This window comes from Phyllobates terribilis, unplaced genomic scaffold, assembly GCF_046119375.1.
Source record: "Phyllobates terribilis strain yellow unplaced genomic scaffold, ASM4611937v1 Scaffold_1__5_contigs__length_1240528914, whole genome shotgun sequence".
NCBI classification, from domain to species: Eukaryota; Metazoa; Chordata; class Amphibia; order Anura; family Dendrobatidae; genus Phyllobates; species Phyllobates terribilis.
The window spans coordinates 829,779,660-829,797,477 of record NW_027362761.1 but is presented as its reverse complement, the minus strand read 5'-3'; the positions used below and the strand labels follow the sequence as shown (position 1 = coordinate 829,797,477).

Sequence of the window (17,818 nt, the reverse complement as noted above, 5' to 3'; positions counted from 1 at the left end):
CACGGTCAGACACAGCCAATTATTAAAATGAACTTTTGTTCTTAGGAAAACCCCTTTAAGGTCAGGGACCAACTGAGATGCTCGCCATGAAGTTGTAGTGGGCTTTATACAGTCTGATCAGAATGTTAAACTGAGAACCTCATGTTCAGTTTTGTAAATTTTTGCTTAGCCACAGTAAATGAATGTACAGTATAAGTTTTGTTTGTGTGGTCCAACTCTTTTTCTACAGCTATGATATAATTGCATGGTCTGTTTTCTCTTTTTTTTCTTTTTGTTTTGCTTGGAACAGCTCTTTTCTCATTTGGCCCAGGCGTTTTAGTTAGCAGGAAACTGCAAGAGGGGTTCTGCCTATTTTTGCTTTAAACTCAGTCTGAGAAAATGTGGAAGGTGAATTTTTTAGCTCCTTTCACTTCGTGTTGGTGCTGTGTGGTGGCCATTATTGCTGTGGTGCTGTGCCTGTGGGTGGTGTGGCATGGAGTCATGAGCACTCAGCCTTGCAGCATGTTTGCAGCATGGGGGCATCAGGTCGCTCGCACTGCTAGTGCACTAGTGCTATGACGGTGGTTGGTGCATAGCACTGCACCTGTGAGGTCAGGGACCCACTAAGTGGTTCGCCGTAACATTGCCGTGAGCTTCATATAATCTGATCAGAATGTTAAACTAAGAATCAGTTTTGTAAATTTTTGCTTAGCTGTAATAGATTATATACAAGTTTTTGATATGCGGTTCATTTCTTTTTCTACAGCCATAACATATGAACAATATTGCTGGCTATTGCCTCAAATTAGTTTCCGTACATGTACCTACCTAGCAACCTAGTTTTTTAGGGATAAGATTTTTTTTGTAAAGGGGGGGGGGGTATTTAAAACAAAAAATACCCCCCCCCCAAAAAAAAAAAGAAAAAAAACTAAACAAAACAAACAACAATATACAGTTTATACAGTTACACACATTTTACTTTTTGCACACCTAATTTATTGTTCCAGTTTGGCAGATAACTATCCTGCCGTTTGTTGCAGCATTTTTAAGCGGTGTTCCTACATCTTGGAATTTGTTCTCATGTGGTCCTTTTTGGCCATGGGGAATTAATGTGCTTTAGCCTAAAATTTGCAAACTAATTACAGTAAAACTAGACGTTTAACTGCTGGCAGCAACTGTCCAGGGAGTAGTAGTACCTAATGCAGGTCACACTTGGCCTTCTAGGCCTCTGGCAAACCTATCAATGGGGAAGAAGCATAGGGTCTAATTGAATATCTGTCACACCACTCATCTTAATAATAGCAGGATGATATAGCCTCTGACAGCAACACCCTCAGCTGGTCTCGGTGTTCTGCTCAGTCCACCTCCTCCGCCCCCATAACACTGAATGTTGTATAGAGCGGAATTTCCATTCTGTCAGACACCTGTTTCTTTTCTGCCCTATAGTCTCCAAACCCACAGCACCCTGAGGGCAAAGGAACATACTATACAAGGACACATTCTTCCAGTTGATTTACTGAAAGAGATGAACAATCAGCCTTTGTACTCGAATGACATGGGGCCTGAGGAGATAGAGAACACAATTTTAATGCCAAGCTGTGTTGCTGGCTCTGCGCGCCGTGGTGGTAGAGGTACTGGCAGTGGTAGTAGCCCTCTGAGCCAGGGTAAATCTTCAGATGGTAATTGGGCAGGGGGGCAAGAAGCTCAGGCTATTGTCCACCCTGAGGCAACTGTCAGCCAAATCAGGGATTATGATAATGATGATTCTATGGTGGACAACACTTGGGAACCAGGCATGTGTGCTGAGGAGATGAAATCATCAGAGGAGGAGGTTGATGGCCACGTCAATACACAACACAGGCAATGTGTGGCTAAGGGTGCTTTCACATTCCGTTTTTTGTGTAGCCTACTACGTCTGATTGTCTGCCTCCAGTAGAGGTATATTCCCAAAAACGATGCACGTCAGAGAGCATGTTCCGTCTGTAAGCACCATTATAGTCTTTGGCCCCGTCTCCACATATGCCAGAATCCCATTTTGTGGGGGGTTCGGACACACGCAGCGATGAGACCAACGAATGTGTGACAAAACGCAATGTGAAAGCACCCTGACAGATGTTTTGGGGAAAAATTAGTTTTTCTGCAGCTAGCTTTGAAGCAGGTGATGCCACATAGGCTAGACTTACCAGCCTATAATTTCCAGGTTTAAATTTTAAAACAAAGTTACTCACTTACAGTGCTGAGCAAAAGGGTAACAATGTATTGAACTTTTGACTTTCAGGCTCCATATCTCACCATCCACTACTGCTTTGAATGAGAGACTACCATCATTTTATAGACAATCATGTTGGCTATCTCATACATAAATTTGACTTGCAGCTATTTTGCATATGATTAGTTGTGCAGATTCTTGTCATGTCACTGCATTGTTGCTGTTTTGTTCCTGGGGGTGGAAAAATCTTTTTCTTCCTGTGTACTACAAATTACAACCTGACCTCACAATCCCTAATATCTCAGTGTGTTACTAGGTTGATTCCCAAGTAAAAGATCACTGGTTAGCCATGAAGAAGATTTCACAATAAAAGAGAAATAGCATCACCCAGCTTATCGATAGCGGTCTCTCGGCCAAGAAAATTGCCAAACTGCATCATGTAAGTGTCATGACAGAATACAAAATGAAGTCTGTCCATCCATTTAAAAGCCAAGAGGAGGATGTTCAGGCAAAATACCGGAGTCAACAAGTCGGCTCATCAAAAAGTCTATCAGTACTGGCATGACAAACACGGCAGTGGAGGTAGCTTGTATGCTTCGTAATAGTGAGATCACAGACGTCCATGCAAGCAATGTGCACTGCACTGCACGTTACACAAGTCTGAAATGGTGGCCTTAAAAAAGGTGACGAAGCCTCGACTTAAATATCATCATAAGAAGGGTCAACTCGAGTTTGTAAAAAAGTACTAAAAGTGTATATTATAAGATTGGAAATGGGTGATTTGGAGCGATGAGACGAAAGTTAATAGACTAAGCTCTGATGGGTGCAAATGGGTCTGGAAGAAACAAGGGAAAAAGGGGCCAACAGATTGAGAAATTGAAGGTACTGTCAACTGTGGGTATGAAAAGGACAACATAGTGTTCTAGCAGGACAACAATTTGAAGATTAGCAAAGAAATGGTTCAATGACAATGAAGTAAAGGTGCTGGATTGGCCCTCACAGTCACCCGACCTCAACCCAATCGAACACTTGTGGGCAGGGTTGAAGAAAAAGCTGTATACATACCAAAGTGAGTTAACCAGTATGCACCAACTTTAGGAACATGTAAAAGAGACCTGGGATCAATTTTCGGTCGAGACATGTTTCAATCTGATCGAGAGCATGCCCAGAAGGATTCAGGCAGTGCTGAAAGCCAAAGGTGGATTTACAAATTCTAACAAAGTAATAAAAATTAAAATATAGATTTTTAGGAGCAAAACAGTAATAATGCAGTGACATGGCAAAAATCTGCATAATCATATGCTAAATAGTTGCAAGTCAAATTTATGTATGAGATAGCCAAGATGATTGTCTATAGATTGATAGTAGTCTCATGTTCGAAGCAGTAATGGATGGTGAGATATGGAGCCTGAAAGTCAAAAGTTCAAAACATTGTTACCATTTTGCTCGTCAGTGTATATTTCTCAGTCATGCAGGTCAGGCACGTCCTGTGCACGGAACACTTGCTCCACAGAAAGATGAATGAAAGAAGAGGTAAGATAAGAATCAACAGTAAGACTCATGCATTGATAAAATGCATCTTCTTTATTGTAGATCAGTAAAACAACTCTGAATAAATCATACAAGAGTTAAAAGTGTCAAACAAATTTCAGAGCTTTGCCCTTAATCACCGCCTTGCCTTAATGGCAATGATTAAGAACATAGCTCTAAAACGCCTTTGCAACTTTCAACACTTGTATGATTTATTGTGAGTTGTTTTACTAATCTACAATAAAGGAGATTCATTGTATCAAGGCATAAGTCTTACTGCTGGATCTTATCTTATCACTTCTTTCTATAATTTCCAGGCTCTAATTTTTTTTAGTAATTCTTTATTCATTGAATCCCCTTTTGAAAGTATCACAGCTTGTAAACGCTCTTTGTAGCCAGCCAATAGTCTTTCAATTCTTGTTTGAGGGATTTTCATCCATTCTTCCTTGGAAAATTCTTCCAGTTCTGTGAGATTCCAGGGTTGTCTTGCATACACTGCTATTTTGAGGTCTAGCCACAGATTTTCAATGATGTTCAGATCAGGAAACTCTGAGGGCCATTGTAAAACCTTCAGCTTGCATCTTTTGAGTAAGTCTGTTGTGGATTTTGACGTGTGTTTAGGATCATTATCCATTTGTAGAAGCCATCTTCTTTTCAACTTCATCTTTTTTAACAGATGGTGTTATGTTTGCATCAAGAATTTGTTGAAATTTCATTGAATCCATTCTTTCTTCTACCCGTGAAATGTTCCCCCATGCCATTGGCTGCACCACAACCCCAAAGCATGATTGATCCACCCCCCATGCTTTATGGTTGGCGAGATGTTCTTTTCCTGAAATTATGTGCCCTTTTTTCTCCATACATACCTTTGATCATTGTGGCCAAATGGTTCCATTTTAACCTCATCGGTCCACAGGACTTGATTCCAAAATGCATAAGGCTTGTTTAGATGTTCTTTTGCACACTTCTGAAGCTGAATTTTATGGTGAGGACACAGGAGAGGTTTTCATCTTATAACTCTTTCATGAAGGCTATATTTGTGCAGGTGCCTCTGAACAGTAAAACAATGTACCACAACTCCAGTGTCTGCTAAATCTTTCTGAAGGTATTTTGCAGTCAAGCGGGGGTTCTTATGATTTGCCTCTCTAGCAATTCTAAGAGAAGCGCTTACTGAAATTGTGTTTAATCTTCCAGATCTTATCTTGACCTCCACTGTTCCCATTAACTGCCATTTCTTAATTACATTTCAAACAGAGGAAAGTGCAACTTGAAACTGCTTTTCTATCTTCTTATAGCCTTCTCTCGCTTTGTGGGCCTCTACCATTTTCATTTTCAGAGTGCTAGGCAGTTGCTTAGAAGAACCCATGGCTGCTGTTTTTTGGACCAAGGTTAGAGGAGGCTGGGTTTTTATAAAACTGGGAAATTTGCATCACCTGGCCTTTCCTAATGATGATCGTGACCAAGCCATAACCCTAACAGGCTAATTAAAGTCTGAAACCTTGGTCAAAGTTATCTGAGCACACAAAGCTAGAAGGGTGTCGAAACTTTTGCATCAGCACATTTCCTTTTTTTGTCATTTTTAAAATGTAAAAAAAATGACTATTTTTTCTGTCTAAAATACAAAGGAAATGTGTCATCTTTAACTTTAGGCCTTTTAGAGATCATTTAATCTTCAACTTGCTTAATTGTTCACAATAACAGTAATTTTGACCAGAGGTGGCCAAACTTTTACATGCCACTGTATAAAGGAGAGATAAAAAATAGGATACAATATAGATCTACAAAGGGGCCCATACGGTGGGAGGGGAGAATTACAGATGGAGAGGGGGTAGGGTTAGAGGAGGAAAAGGTGTTCTGGGGAAGGTATGATATGGCTTGTGTAATTTGGCATGATGGATATGGAGTTATATGTATCCAGGGCGACCATATTTTGAGGAGTTGTGGATGTGTATGAAATTCCCATCTAGATAGTTCTTTTAGGCAGTATATTAAATAAATGTTATCTATTCATTCAGTAGGGGGACTTGTTAGTTTCCACTGTAGGGTGTTTAGGTATTTAGGGACTCCTGACAAGAGATTGTGTTTTTTAGGCTTGTAGTGTTTTGAAGGAGAAAATAATAAAACGTCTTCTGGGGTTAAAGTATATGTAATAAGTCTTAAATCTCTTAAAGTCAACTCTATCTACTTCCAAACTAGCTTTAGTTCAGGGCAGAACCCCAAAATATGGGAAAGCATACCTATGTGGGAGTTGCATCTCCAGAAAATGTTAGATTCTGTTAAAGTGAATGTCAGGTCATTTTTGCCTACCCTACTAATAGTATCCGGAAATAGGGCTTGGGTAACTTTTTTATTTTTGTACGTTGCCCCGTTGCATTGCTTGTTAGCCCCTGAACATTTATTGTCATGAGTTGGCTTGTCAAACATATGTTAATGCCAAATAAATATTCACCCCTTCCCTTGCCCATAATCGTGCCCACCCCTCTAGCGGTGTCATTGATTCAGTCAGACTGCGGTATGCCCGGGAATCGCATCGCAATGCTTGGAATAGCCCTCAGCTCTCCTGAACTGAGTGTGACAGCTGCTGAAAAATACATGCTGTCACGCTCATGTCAGGAGAGCAGATGGCCAGTCCAAGGATTGCGATGTTATCCTCGGGCGAGTAGTATCTAACTGAATATTAATTTCGCATTTACATGCGTGCCGGCTAGCCAAGTGTATGTAAGTGTCAAATGTGATTGTTTTGTTTTTTTTTAAATCGTCCTTGTCCAGTCCATTATATATTAAATAAAAATTATGTGTTTTATTTATACTATCATTATTTGGTCCTTGCAGGATTCTTGTAGGTGCTTTCATGTTTTAGTTTTGTCCAGCTGACTTTTGGTAGTTTGCTTCGTGCTTGAATACTACACTCTTATTAGGTGTTAATAGATCCCTAACTTAGAGCCTTAGAGCACAGTTCTCCAGGAACCAAAAAAAATACCACAAAAATGTAATAAAATAATAAAAATACAACAACATAACAATGCATTACTTATATACTACAATACAGTTCACGGGTTATGGGGTACAAAATACTTGCCTTTCCCTGTGCGCTGGCAATCCATGCTAAATCACTAAGCATTACGACTGAAATGTGTATGAGTAAGTGTCTGCAGCATTTTGGAAACATTCGAAACAAAAATAGAAGCAGCAGTAATACAAGAATACAACTAAGCAAATAGATGGGCCATTACTGCTTATGTGTCCGCCTAATGCAAAGCACTTTATCTCATCACAGGATGACAGGAAACAGATTGTTTTATCTGGCCTTATTGAGATATTCTGGGGAGTCCAACGGCCCATTAGATTTCAAATGCAAGATGAAAAATGTGTTTCTTCAGAATGCATCCAACTGCCTGAAGTTATTGGATCAAGCATAACAAAGAGGTATTCTTCATGTGAAGTGACAACTTAGAGCAAGCTGTATTTAATTTTTTCATAATGCTTTTCTGGCTAGTTGAATCCTCCGAGTATAATCTACTTGTGAGGATACTGGATTTCTAATTAATGTAATATCCATTAATTATGTGATTCAATGTGCAATGTGATTCAAATAGCTTAGACAAGAACCTACTCCCTAATTTACATTAATGAGAAACTCCATACATACAACCTCGAAAAGCTAATGAAATCCATTGCTACACGATGCTGTGCTTTTTTTTCTTCTAAACTTATATCTGCATGTTCTGGTTCCATGCTCCATACTAAAGGACTTTCCTCATGGAGACATGCTCTGTCCATATAAACTATTGGGGCGCATCATTTTAGAGCCAGGACAAATAATTGCTATGTAAGACAAGTTCCCACAAAAACAGACTTGAGCTTCCAATGTGTTATATGATCATTGATCAACAGTTTGCTTGGGGTGCCGGAACTGAATATATCTACATTAAAATCTATCTACATAAAAAAAATTAAATCTTGTATTTCTCACACTGGACACAAAGCTTACGACTAGCTTCATGGTTCTTGTTCTGTACGGATGAAGATGACTTCATGTTCTCCTCCAGGCATAATGACCTTTCCCTGGAGCTTGCCTCGAAAGCTCTCGTGTAGAAGTCAACGAACTGGAGCCAGTTTATTGCTGTCTATGTGCATGCGGCTTCCTATCCAGAATGGGAATTATGAGTCTAGTATTAGGCTTTGTGATCATTGTGAAAATTACAAGAATTTAGTTATATTATAGACTGTAATATGGAAAATAAAAAAGTTAGCATAAAAAAAAACAAAAAACAAATATAAAAACCTGGTTTAAACAATAGGTAATTTTTTAATGATGCATTTCCTTTAATTCAGTATTAAAAGTGAAGACAGTGGTATTAGTGCCATTGATGCAGATCATAACACTTATGTAGGAATATTTGATTTAAAGGGAATCTGTCACCAGATTTTTGCTACCTCATCTGAGAGCAGCATGATGTAGGAAAAGAGACCCTGGATCCAATGATGTATTACTTAGTTTACTGGGTGCAGCAGTTGTGACACAATCAGGGTCTTTAGATGTAGCATGAAGCAGAGCTCAGAATGCTAACTCAGCCCACACTAAAACTCTTTGTGTAGATTGTCTATTGATTGTGAGCTGCTTATCAAAGAAAGGGGCGGGTCGGTCTAGCAGGCACTTGAGCTGTAGTCCAGGCAGTGATAATCTTCAGGTGATAAAACGTTCATTGTAAGTAAACAACAGTACCCAGCCAAAAAAACGACACATCAATGGTTTCATACCCTAGCTCCTGCTGTCTTCAGGTTATATAGCAAACACCTGCCGATGGATTCCCTTTAAGTGTTCTTTGCTTTATTATTTGGCCTGGTTAAGAGCAAAAAAAATAAACAAACACATAAACATAGTTACCACAATGGATGTATTATTTGTCTTCTTCACCAACAGAATATTTTTTTTTTCATCCAAAGATGTACGGAATATTATATATATGTATGTAACCTACATTTTATTGTATTTAATGTCACATATAGACATTGTGTTTTGAATTTTTTTAGTGGAATGATGCGCTGGGGTGAATTTGATGACCTTTATCACATTGAAGAAATAGATGAGCCTGTCACGAATTCAGATTTTGAGTTGGACTCAAAAGATGGTAAAATTACTTCAATATTTAACCCCTTAATGCACTAAAAGACTTAATGTAAAGATGTAGTATGGTTGTCCACGTGCATGGTCATAGAGTCATCGAGGGATTTAGCATATATAAACATTATACATACATTTATATATACAGTACAGACCAAAAGTTTGGACACACCTTCTCATTTAAAGATTTTTCTGTATTTTCATGACTATGAAAATTGTACATTCACACTGAAGGCATCAAAACTATGAATTAACACATGTGGAATTATATGCTTAACAAAAAAGTGTGAAACAACTGAAAATATATCTTATTTTCTAGGTTCTTCAAAGTAGCCACCTTTTGCTTTGATGACTGCTTTGCACACTCTTGGCATTCTCTTGATGAGCTTCAAGAGGTAGTCACCGGAAATGGTTTTCACTTCACAGGTGTGCCCTGTCAGGTTTAATAAGTGGGATTTCTTGCCTTATAAATGGGGTTGGGACCATCAGTTGTGTTGTGCAGAAGTCTGGTGGATACACAGCTGATAGTCCTACTGAATAGACTGTTAGAATTTGTATTATGGCAAGAAAAAATAAAGAAAAACGAGTGGCCATCATTACTTTAAGAAATAAAGGTCAGTCAGTGCGAAAAATTGGGCACAGAATCCATCAAATTCTGCGCTCCCAAATCCAAATGCTCTCATCCACATGTTTGGCATTTCTGTAGCGATGACAGCCCGCTTAATTTATGGGGTCCATGTCTCCAGAAGCACGAGCTGGGCACAATGTATGGACGCTACAATGTGTGGGCACTACAACATACTGGACACTACAATGGCAGATTTTAAATTTTCCATTTCTGCTTGTTTCTGGAAAACACCCATGGAGTCAAAACTTGGTTACTACACCTGTAGATAAATTCCCAGTGGGGTGTAATTTCCAAAATAGGGTCACTTGAGGGGAGGATTCTGTTCTTCTTGCACTTAGAGGCTTTGTGTATGGAGTCTGAAAGCTATTCTACGATAATTTGTTCTCTGAGAGTCAAATAGCGCTAAGCAGTACTGTACAGCCACATATGGGGTATTATCACGTTCAGCAGAAATTGTGTGACAAATTTTGGTGCCATTTCCCCATGTGAAAATGTAAAATCTGGGGCTAAAACAACATTTTTTTGGTAAAAATGTAATTATTTTTTCTTCACAGCCCAATGGTATAAAATTCTGTGACACACCCGTGGTGTCAATATGATCCCTACACCCTTAGATTAATTAATTGAGAGGTGTAGTTTGTAAAATTTGGTTCCTTATGGGGGAGTTCTGCTGTTCTGGCATCTCAGGGGCTCTAGCAGTGCGTCATGGCACCCGCAAACCATAACATCAAAATCTGCACTACAATATAGCACTCCTTCCCTTCTGAGCTTTCCACTGTGCCTGAAAAGTAGTTCTCAATTACATGTAGGGTATTGGTGCTCTCAGGAGAAATTGCACAATAAACTGTGTGGTCCATTTTTCCTATTAGTCCCTATAAAAATGAAAAACTTGGGGCTAAAACAACAATTTAGTCGTAAAAATGTAATTATTCTTTCCTCCTAATGATATAAAATTCTGTGAAACATGTGGTGTCAATATGTTCACTATACCACTAGATAAATTCATTGAGAAGTGTAGTTTGTAAAATGGGGTCACTTGCGGGGGGTTCTGCTCTTCTGGCACCTTAGGGGCTCTGCAAATGTGATACCCTCAAACCATTCCAGCAAAATCTAAACTCCAGTATGGTGCTTCTTCCCTTCTGAGCTTTGCAGTGCGCCTCAGAAGATTTTGACCACAAATGGGGTATTGGCATACTCAGGAGAAATTACATAAAAAATTATATGGTCCATTTTCTCTTATAATCACTTTTGAAAAATTTAAAACTTGGGGCCAAAGCAACATTTTAGTGGAAACAGTGGTAATTTTCCATTGACTCAGGTTAAAAATTCTCACTATACCCCTAGATGAATTCCTCAAGAGGTATAGTTTCCAAAATGAGGTCACTTCTGGAGCTTCTACTATTTTGGCATGTCAGGGGCTTTTCAAATGTGACATGGCATCCGTAAACTATTTCAGCCAAAATTGAGCTCCAGAATTCAATTGGCGCTTCTTTTCTTCTGAGCCCTGCCGTGTGCCCAAACAGTAGTTTTCCACCACATATGGATATCAGAATACTCAGGAGTAATTGCACAATGGATTTTGGGGTCCATTTTCTTCTGTTACTCTTGTGAAAAGGAAAAATTTGGGGCTAAAGCAACATTTTTGTGGGAAAAATGTATTTTTTCATTTTCACGGCTCAACATTACAATGGGGTCACTTGTGGGGGGTTCTTCTGTTTAGGCACATCAGGGGCTCTCCAAGCATGACATGGTGTCCAACTTGAGCCATTTTTGCATTCAAAATGTCAAACTGTGCTCCTTCCCTTCCGAGCCCTGCCGTGCGCCCAAACATTAGTTTTCCACCACATATGGGGTATTGAGAAAATGCACAACAAATTTAATGGTCCATTTTCTTCTGTTACCCTTATGAAAATGAAAAATTTCGGGCTAAAGCAACAGTTTTGTGGGAAAAATTAGATTTTTTATTTTCACGTTATAAAATTATGTGAAGCACTGTGGGTTCAGGGTGCTAACCACACCTCAAGACAAATTCCTTGAGTGGTGTAGTTTGGAAAATGGGGTCACTTGTGGGGGGTTTCAAGTGGTTAAGGCACATCAGAGGCTCTGCAAATGTGACGCTATCTATTCCAGCCAATTTTGTATTCCAAAAGTCGAATGGCGCTCCTTCCCTTCCGAGTCCTGCCGTGTGCCCAAACAGTAGTATTACAGTACATGAGGTATCGCTGTGCTCAGGAGAAATTGCACAACAAATTATATTTTCTCCTGATACCCTTTTGAAAATGCAAAATTTGTGGCCAAAGCGATATTTCAGTGGGAATTATTATTTTTTTTTTTTCCTTCCGCATTGCTTTAATTCCTGTGAACTCCTGTGAAGGGTTAATAAACTTCTTTAATGTGGTTTTGAGCACTTTGAGGGATGTCGTTTTTAAAATTGTGTCACTTTTGGGTATTTTCTGTCACATAGGTCTCTCAAAGTCACTTCAAAAGGGATGTGGTGCCTAAAACATTGGTTTTGTAAATTGTGTTGGAAAAATGTGAAATCGCTGGTCAACTTTTAACCCTTCTAACTTACTAACAAAAAAAACATTGTTTCAAAAATTGTGCTGATGTAAAGTAGACATGTGGTAAATGTTATTTATTAACTATTTTGTGTGACATATCTTTCTGATTTAAGGGCATAAGAATTAAAAGTTTGAAAATTGAAAAATCTAAATTTTTTTGCCAATTTTCCATTTTTTTTAAAAATTGGCTTTGTCAGGAAAGTGAAAACAGGCTGGGGGGTGAAGGGGTTAAGAGTATAAAAACTTTACTGGGAGTGCTTCTTTAAGCAACAGTTCAGTCCTATAAATAATGTATGTAGGGCACAATCACGGTACAAGATAAATTACCATAATTATAATATTTTGAATATATAGATATATACTGCACTCTGTGGTGGATTATAATTTGGGTTGTAGCCACTTGAAGTGTCCAAATATTATTAAGAGGTCTGCATACCTCCCAACTTTTGTAGAACAGAAAAAGAGACAAATTATGTGGCATGCTTAACAATTTTTGGCCACACCCTATCCACACCCATTTACCATTTCTTTCTATCCTGGCAGGAGTAGATGTCAGATGAGGCAGTGGCAGTGAGGGACAATCAGGAGACGTCAGAGGCTGCAGGGCGTAGATCCAAATCAGTGTCCCGGTGTATCCAGGGTGGTTGGGACTAGATATGATTGATTTTATGTAACTTTTCTATATGTCATCTGGCTTTTTGTCTGTAAGGCCGTGTTGACACTTTGTATAAAAAATGTTTTTTTTTTCATTTCTGCTGGTGTTCTCACAAAACGATGCAATAACAATCATCTCTGATAATTGACTTTTTGGTGCATTTTTTGTGTGTTTTATAGTACAGAAAAGCTTTGATTCTGTGCTTAAAAAAGTAAGTTTTTTACATGCTTTTTTTAGGCTTCACATAGAAGTCTCTAGAGAAAAAAAGCACCAAAACCATTCAGTTCAGCAGCATTTAGATGCACAGGGGGTGCAGTTTTTATGAAATCGCATCCAATTTGCTTGGACACAACACAGAAGAAATGCAGCATTGACGCTATATGTGAACACAACCTAAATATCCAAGCAAAGTGAATGTGATTTCATGAAAACTTCTGCCCATGATGCGTCTAAAGACGCTGTTGTACTGTGCAGTTTTGGTGCATTTTTTCTCTATATGCTTTTATGTGGAGCTTGAAAAAAATGTGTGAAGCCCAGCTGTGCTTGGTATCACAAATCCTAGAAGGGTGTATTGAAGGATTCCTCCACAAGAGGCCCCCATAACCATTCACACATCTCCACCTTCCACCTCAGACCACCAGAGGGAGCCCGTTAGGGATTGATATAAAAGGGAAGGTGGAGCCAGGCAGCCATTAGTCTAGACTGGAGTTGATAGAAAGCAAGTCTGTTGAGAGAGTTCCTGCAGTAGAAGCCTGAGAGAGGTTAGTCTGCAGTGGAGCACAGTCGAGACTCAGTTGTAGCTCAGAGAGGTGAGCTTTAGGTGTGCCGGCGCCATAAGATCGGTGAAACGCGGCACGCTGCCGTTAGTGTGAGTAGCCTATTGAGGGTCCGAGTAGGCCGAAGGCGAAGAGTAGAGAGTTAGTTCATAGGGGGCAGAGGAGCTTAACTAGCTCACCCCGAAGAAGAAGTAGTTACCGGACACCGGGTCCGAAGCTTGCCGGAATCTCCACGACCCAGTAAGATAAACTGGAATCCCTGGAGAACTACAGGTCCCAGGATCGCTAAAGAGCTGATACGTACCAGAGCCAGGAGACACATAGGCCCCGTAAGTCGGGAGCGTGCACTCCAAGAGAAGGCCCTACCACAAGGTCAGCCAGCGCAGGACAGAGACAAAGTTAGGCCTAGCTCCAGGCAGGTCAGAAACTTACTACGCAGAAGCCAGAACCAGGAGGCCCAAAACCTGCTCATTGGGGAGGATCCGGACATACACCCTTCACCCTACAGTGCTCCGGGGAGTGCCTGAAATTCCACCAGTAAAAGGTATTGAAGTGACTATTGTGTCCGTCCCTGTTCTTGCTCTGGCCCGGCGGAGTCCCTTTGTCTTGCATCCCCGTTCCTATACTGCCCTGAGGCCCAGCTCCACCTGTGGGGAGCTATACCATCCAGCTGCCTTACCACCAGCCTCAGTGGACTGCGCAGCGCTGGTGATCATCACCAGAAGCCACAGGTGGCGTCACAAACTCTTTTATAAACTTAACCAAAAACACCAACCCTTTTTAAAGAGCGGCCCAGGGTACGGGCCCGGGAGCCGACCACCGCGACATCCCTAAAGGCCAGGCTAAAGACCCGGGTACCGAGTCATCCCCATTCTCCTGGGCTAGTCATCAAATGCATGTACAAAAAAACGCAGTTACATTTTTAAGTGCAAAATCAAAGCTTTGCTATATTAGTAAAAAAGTGTGAAAGACACTGCTCCAAATCTAAACCGAAAATGCATAATAGAAGTGTAGTAAACACGCAATAATCAGCAAAAATGGTTATTGTGTTATTTTGTGCAGACACCTGCAGAAAACCTGCAGAAAAAAGCAGTAGAAAAAATGCAGCATTTACACTATGAGTGAACACAGCCTCTGCCTTACAATTTTTTATAGGTTTTAAGAGAAAAAAAATCAATCATCCATTTTTTTTATGCCATTTACCGATCACCATAAATAATCGTTGTGCATTATTTTTTAGTAATTTTATAGGAAAAAAAATGTTTTCTTTTATTTTCCCTTTAGAATACAGGGGATAGAAGTACACTGCTATGTGTCAGATATTTGTACCAGTATAATCTGCCTGTAGGTTCAGAGTCTGCTTCAAGTATAGAAAATCTTAGAGAGATGTCAGTGGATGCTGTGGCTCATAATTTTAGCTGCTGCCGGCAATGATGTATGTTATGGGTTAAATTCCAGAGGATACCGGATCTCACATAAAGCGAACATGACATTTTTGTAATTGTTTTTCATTATTTTTAGTAGTTTTAAAGCAAAAAAATCTAACTTTTTCTTCACCTCTAAAATACAGGTACATAGAGATACATCTGCAAAGACCAGTGTATTTCTATGTATCAGAATAATCTGCTTCTGGGTTAAGAGCCTGCAATGCAAGTATACAAAATCCTCATATTTTCATTATTGCAGACTGTGGCTCATAGCTTTTCCTACTGCCTGCAAAGATACAAGTTGTGGGTTTGATTCACGGAGAGAACAGATCACAAGAAGAGAATTGTTTATTTAATTAATGTAAGTGTGTGTAGAGATGCCGGCCCCACAGTAGAAGCAGCTATGTAGCGATGAAGACGTCGAAGAGAGTGAGTGTCCCGGCATGTGAGGGCAAAACCCTGATGTGCCGGGACACTGGGACTGACTCATCAAATCAGGACAGTCCTACTGAATTCGGGACGGTTGGGACCTATAGATATGTATTTATAGGGTCTAGTCTTCAGTAGTTTAGGGGTTTCTTGGGTTTGTAGCTGTATTAGTTTTGGTGGTCAAGTTTGGGGAGTATGAACGTTTCATCAGGAGTCTGTATTTAATATTTAAGGGGTGTGTCTGGGATCTGTATTAGCTTAAGGTGTATGTACTCATTTATAAGATCTGTTCTGATGTGGTATTTATTTTCGGATCTGGTTAGGGGTTTTTATTTATAGGGCTGATCCATGGTAGTATTTATTTTGGGGTCTGTACTAGGGTCTGTATTTGTTTATAGGTCCTGATCCATGGTAGTATTTATTTTGGGGTCTGCTCTAGGATCTGTATTTTTTTATAGGGCCTGATTTTTTGTAAGTTAGAGATTAGCAGATCAATTTGTGGAGGATCGAGTTCAACTCAAATATCTTGAATTTGCAGTTTGACAAAAATTCGAACATTTTGAGATTTGTTTTGAAATAAAACAAAAATAGGAGAGAGCAGGTAAACCTCATTTTGCATTGCCGTACGGGCTTCAGATTATCATCCCTTGTACAGTGGTGGTCAGTACCTCGGTCATGACAGATCATTGGTTCCCATCGGAGCACAGTTTGTATGGGAGAGGCATTTTCTATCTCCAGAGTCACTGGGTAAGGCTCTTCTGTAGAGTGTAAGCTCTTATGGTCAGTGGGGTTCGCTTTCTCCTGTAGAGTGTAAGCTCTTATGATCAGCTGGGTCTTCTCACTCGCCTGTAAAGTTTAAGCTCTTATGATTAGTGGGGTCCTCTCTCTCTCCTTTCCCCTATGTGTATTTTATGAGCAATTACAAGCTTTCCAGTACTGAAATCCACCCAAATGTATTTGCCACAAATCAAATTTGTGGGATGTCATGGATCACCTACAGGGACGACACTGGGGAGATCACACAATATCTCGATGTGCCGTCACGCTGTCAGTATTTCGTCCAGGATCGCGAGCACACGATTCAGACTACTCGCTACGTGGATATCGACAAGCGACCAGTGAGAGTATGGCATCACACCTCGGGATTCCAACGCATGGAATCCGTGTTTACGGCCCATACTGTCACTGTCAGCTTCATGATAGCCGATTATTATTATTCTCTGCCATCACCATCCAGATTTGAAATATAATGCAGGCCTTGGCGGTCGCCTGTGTTTTGGTAGTGTATATGGCTTCGGAGGAGGGAACTATTACATTTTATTTTTAATCCAAAAGGGAGGCAGTGTTTAGGATAAATATATACAAAGATGTTACAAAGGAGACCTTAAAATACATAAGCAGTTATATAAAATAAACAGGATAAAAGAAGCCAACTTACACTATACAATTCGCAAGGACGAATCAGCATAGGTGGAGGAGGGGCTCCCCAGTTTGATTTGAGCGTTATCGAACACGACCCGTTGCTTATAATCCTTATACCCCCCTGGCAATAAGTGAGTCTGTAATGTCCATGGATTCTCTTATATCTAAGGGGAGATTTACCCACACGCCCCTTATGGTGACATCATGTGGGCTGGTCTCCAGCCTGTACATTTTTATTAAAAATGCTAACTTCTGCAATTACTCATCGCTCGTTGATTGAAGAAGCGTGCAAACGACGACATTTTTTTCCCTTATGATTTTATCTTCAGTTAGAGACCACGCATTGCATAGTTGCAGTCTGCTATTCAGGTGTTTTTGCGCTACAGCTCTACGTAGCATTTTTCAGCAGCAGAAAAATATCCCTATCATTCCCTTGATGATTTTACCTCCAAAAATATAGGTCCCGTTATTGTCGGATGCACGGACCTTACTATATTTCATATTTCATTTCGGAGTCGGAGCATCTGGAAATTTCTGTTAAACTCTCTTTGAAGCTTGGGAAGCACGCTTTCCCAGTTACATGCAAATTATTGTAATCCTGCCACTAATTGCCCCCTGAGTCTTTCAGGGACAAGATGCTCGCATTCTAAGTAGCTCAGTGGCACCACTTGGCTGCCAGTTGTTTGTGTAAGCTCTTACTCATGGCTGGGCTAATTGGGGCTTTTGTGCTGAGCAAAAGGGGAATAAGGGAGACACTGTAGATTGTCATCTCTGGACTGTCAGCTCTCAAAAGATGGATAAGGGAGGGGGTGAAGAGAGGTTTGAGAGGAATGGTCAATATCTATGACAGACTTTCAATATTCCTCAATATTTTCTCTGATAGGGGGATAATTTGGCCAAGTCAGCCAATTTGAATTTGAAATGATCCACTCATCTCTAATGGTAGTATTTATTTTGGGGTCTGTAGTTTAGAGGTTTAGAGCTTTTGGGTCTGTTCTGGAGTCTGTAATAATATCTAACTCAAATTACGAAGTTTAAGGTCCATATTGATTCAATTAATTGGTGTGGAGAACTTTG

General features: G+C 40.0%; 1 protein-coding gene and 1 long non-coding RNA gene across 2 annotated transcripts in view; one reads left to right on the top strand and one right to left on the bottom strand.

Annotated features, from left to right (window-relative positions):
- The window catches only part of RASSF6 (Ras association domain family member 6), a 128,279-nt gene that overhangs the window by 62,174 nt on the left and 48,287 nt on the right, over window positions 1-17,818 (top strand). Inside the window, exons 4-5 of the mRNA XM_073638032.1 lie at window positions 6,996-7,144; window positions 8,753-8,850. Coding sequence (XP_073494133.1) covers window positions 6,996-7,144; window positions 8,753-8,850 — 247 coding nt within the window. The remainder of the gene's footprint in view (window positions 1-6,995; window positions 7,145-8,752; window positions 8,851-17,818) is intronic.
- Window positions 8,008-17,818, bottom strand: part of LOC141153323 (uncharacterized) — a 76,394-nt gene continuing 66,583 nt past the window's right edge. Inside the window, exon 2 of the long non-coding RNA XR_012247286.1 lies at window positions 8,008-8,561. This is a non-coding gene — a long non-coding RNA (uncharacterized lncRNA). The remainder of the gene's footprint in view (window positions 8,562-17,818) is intronic.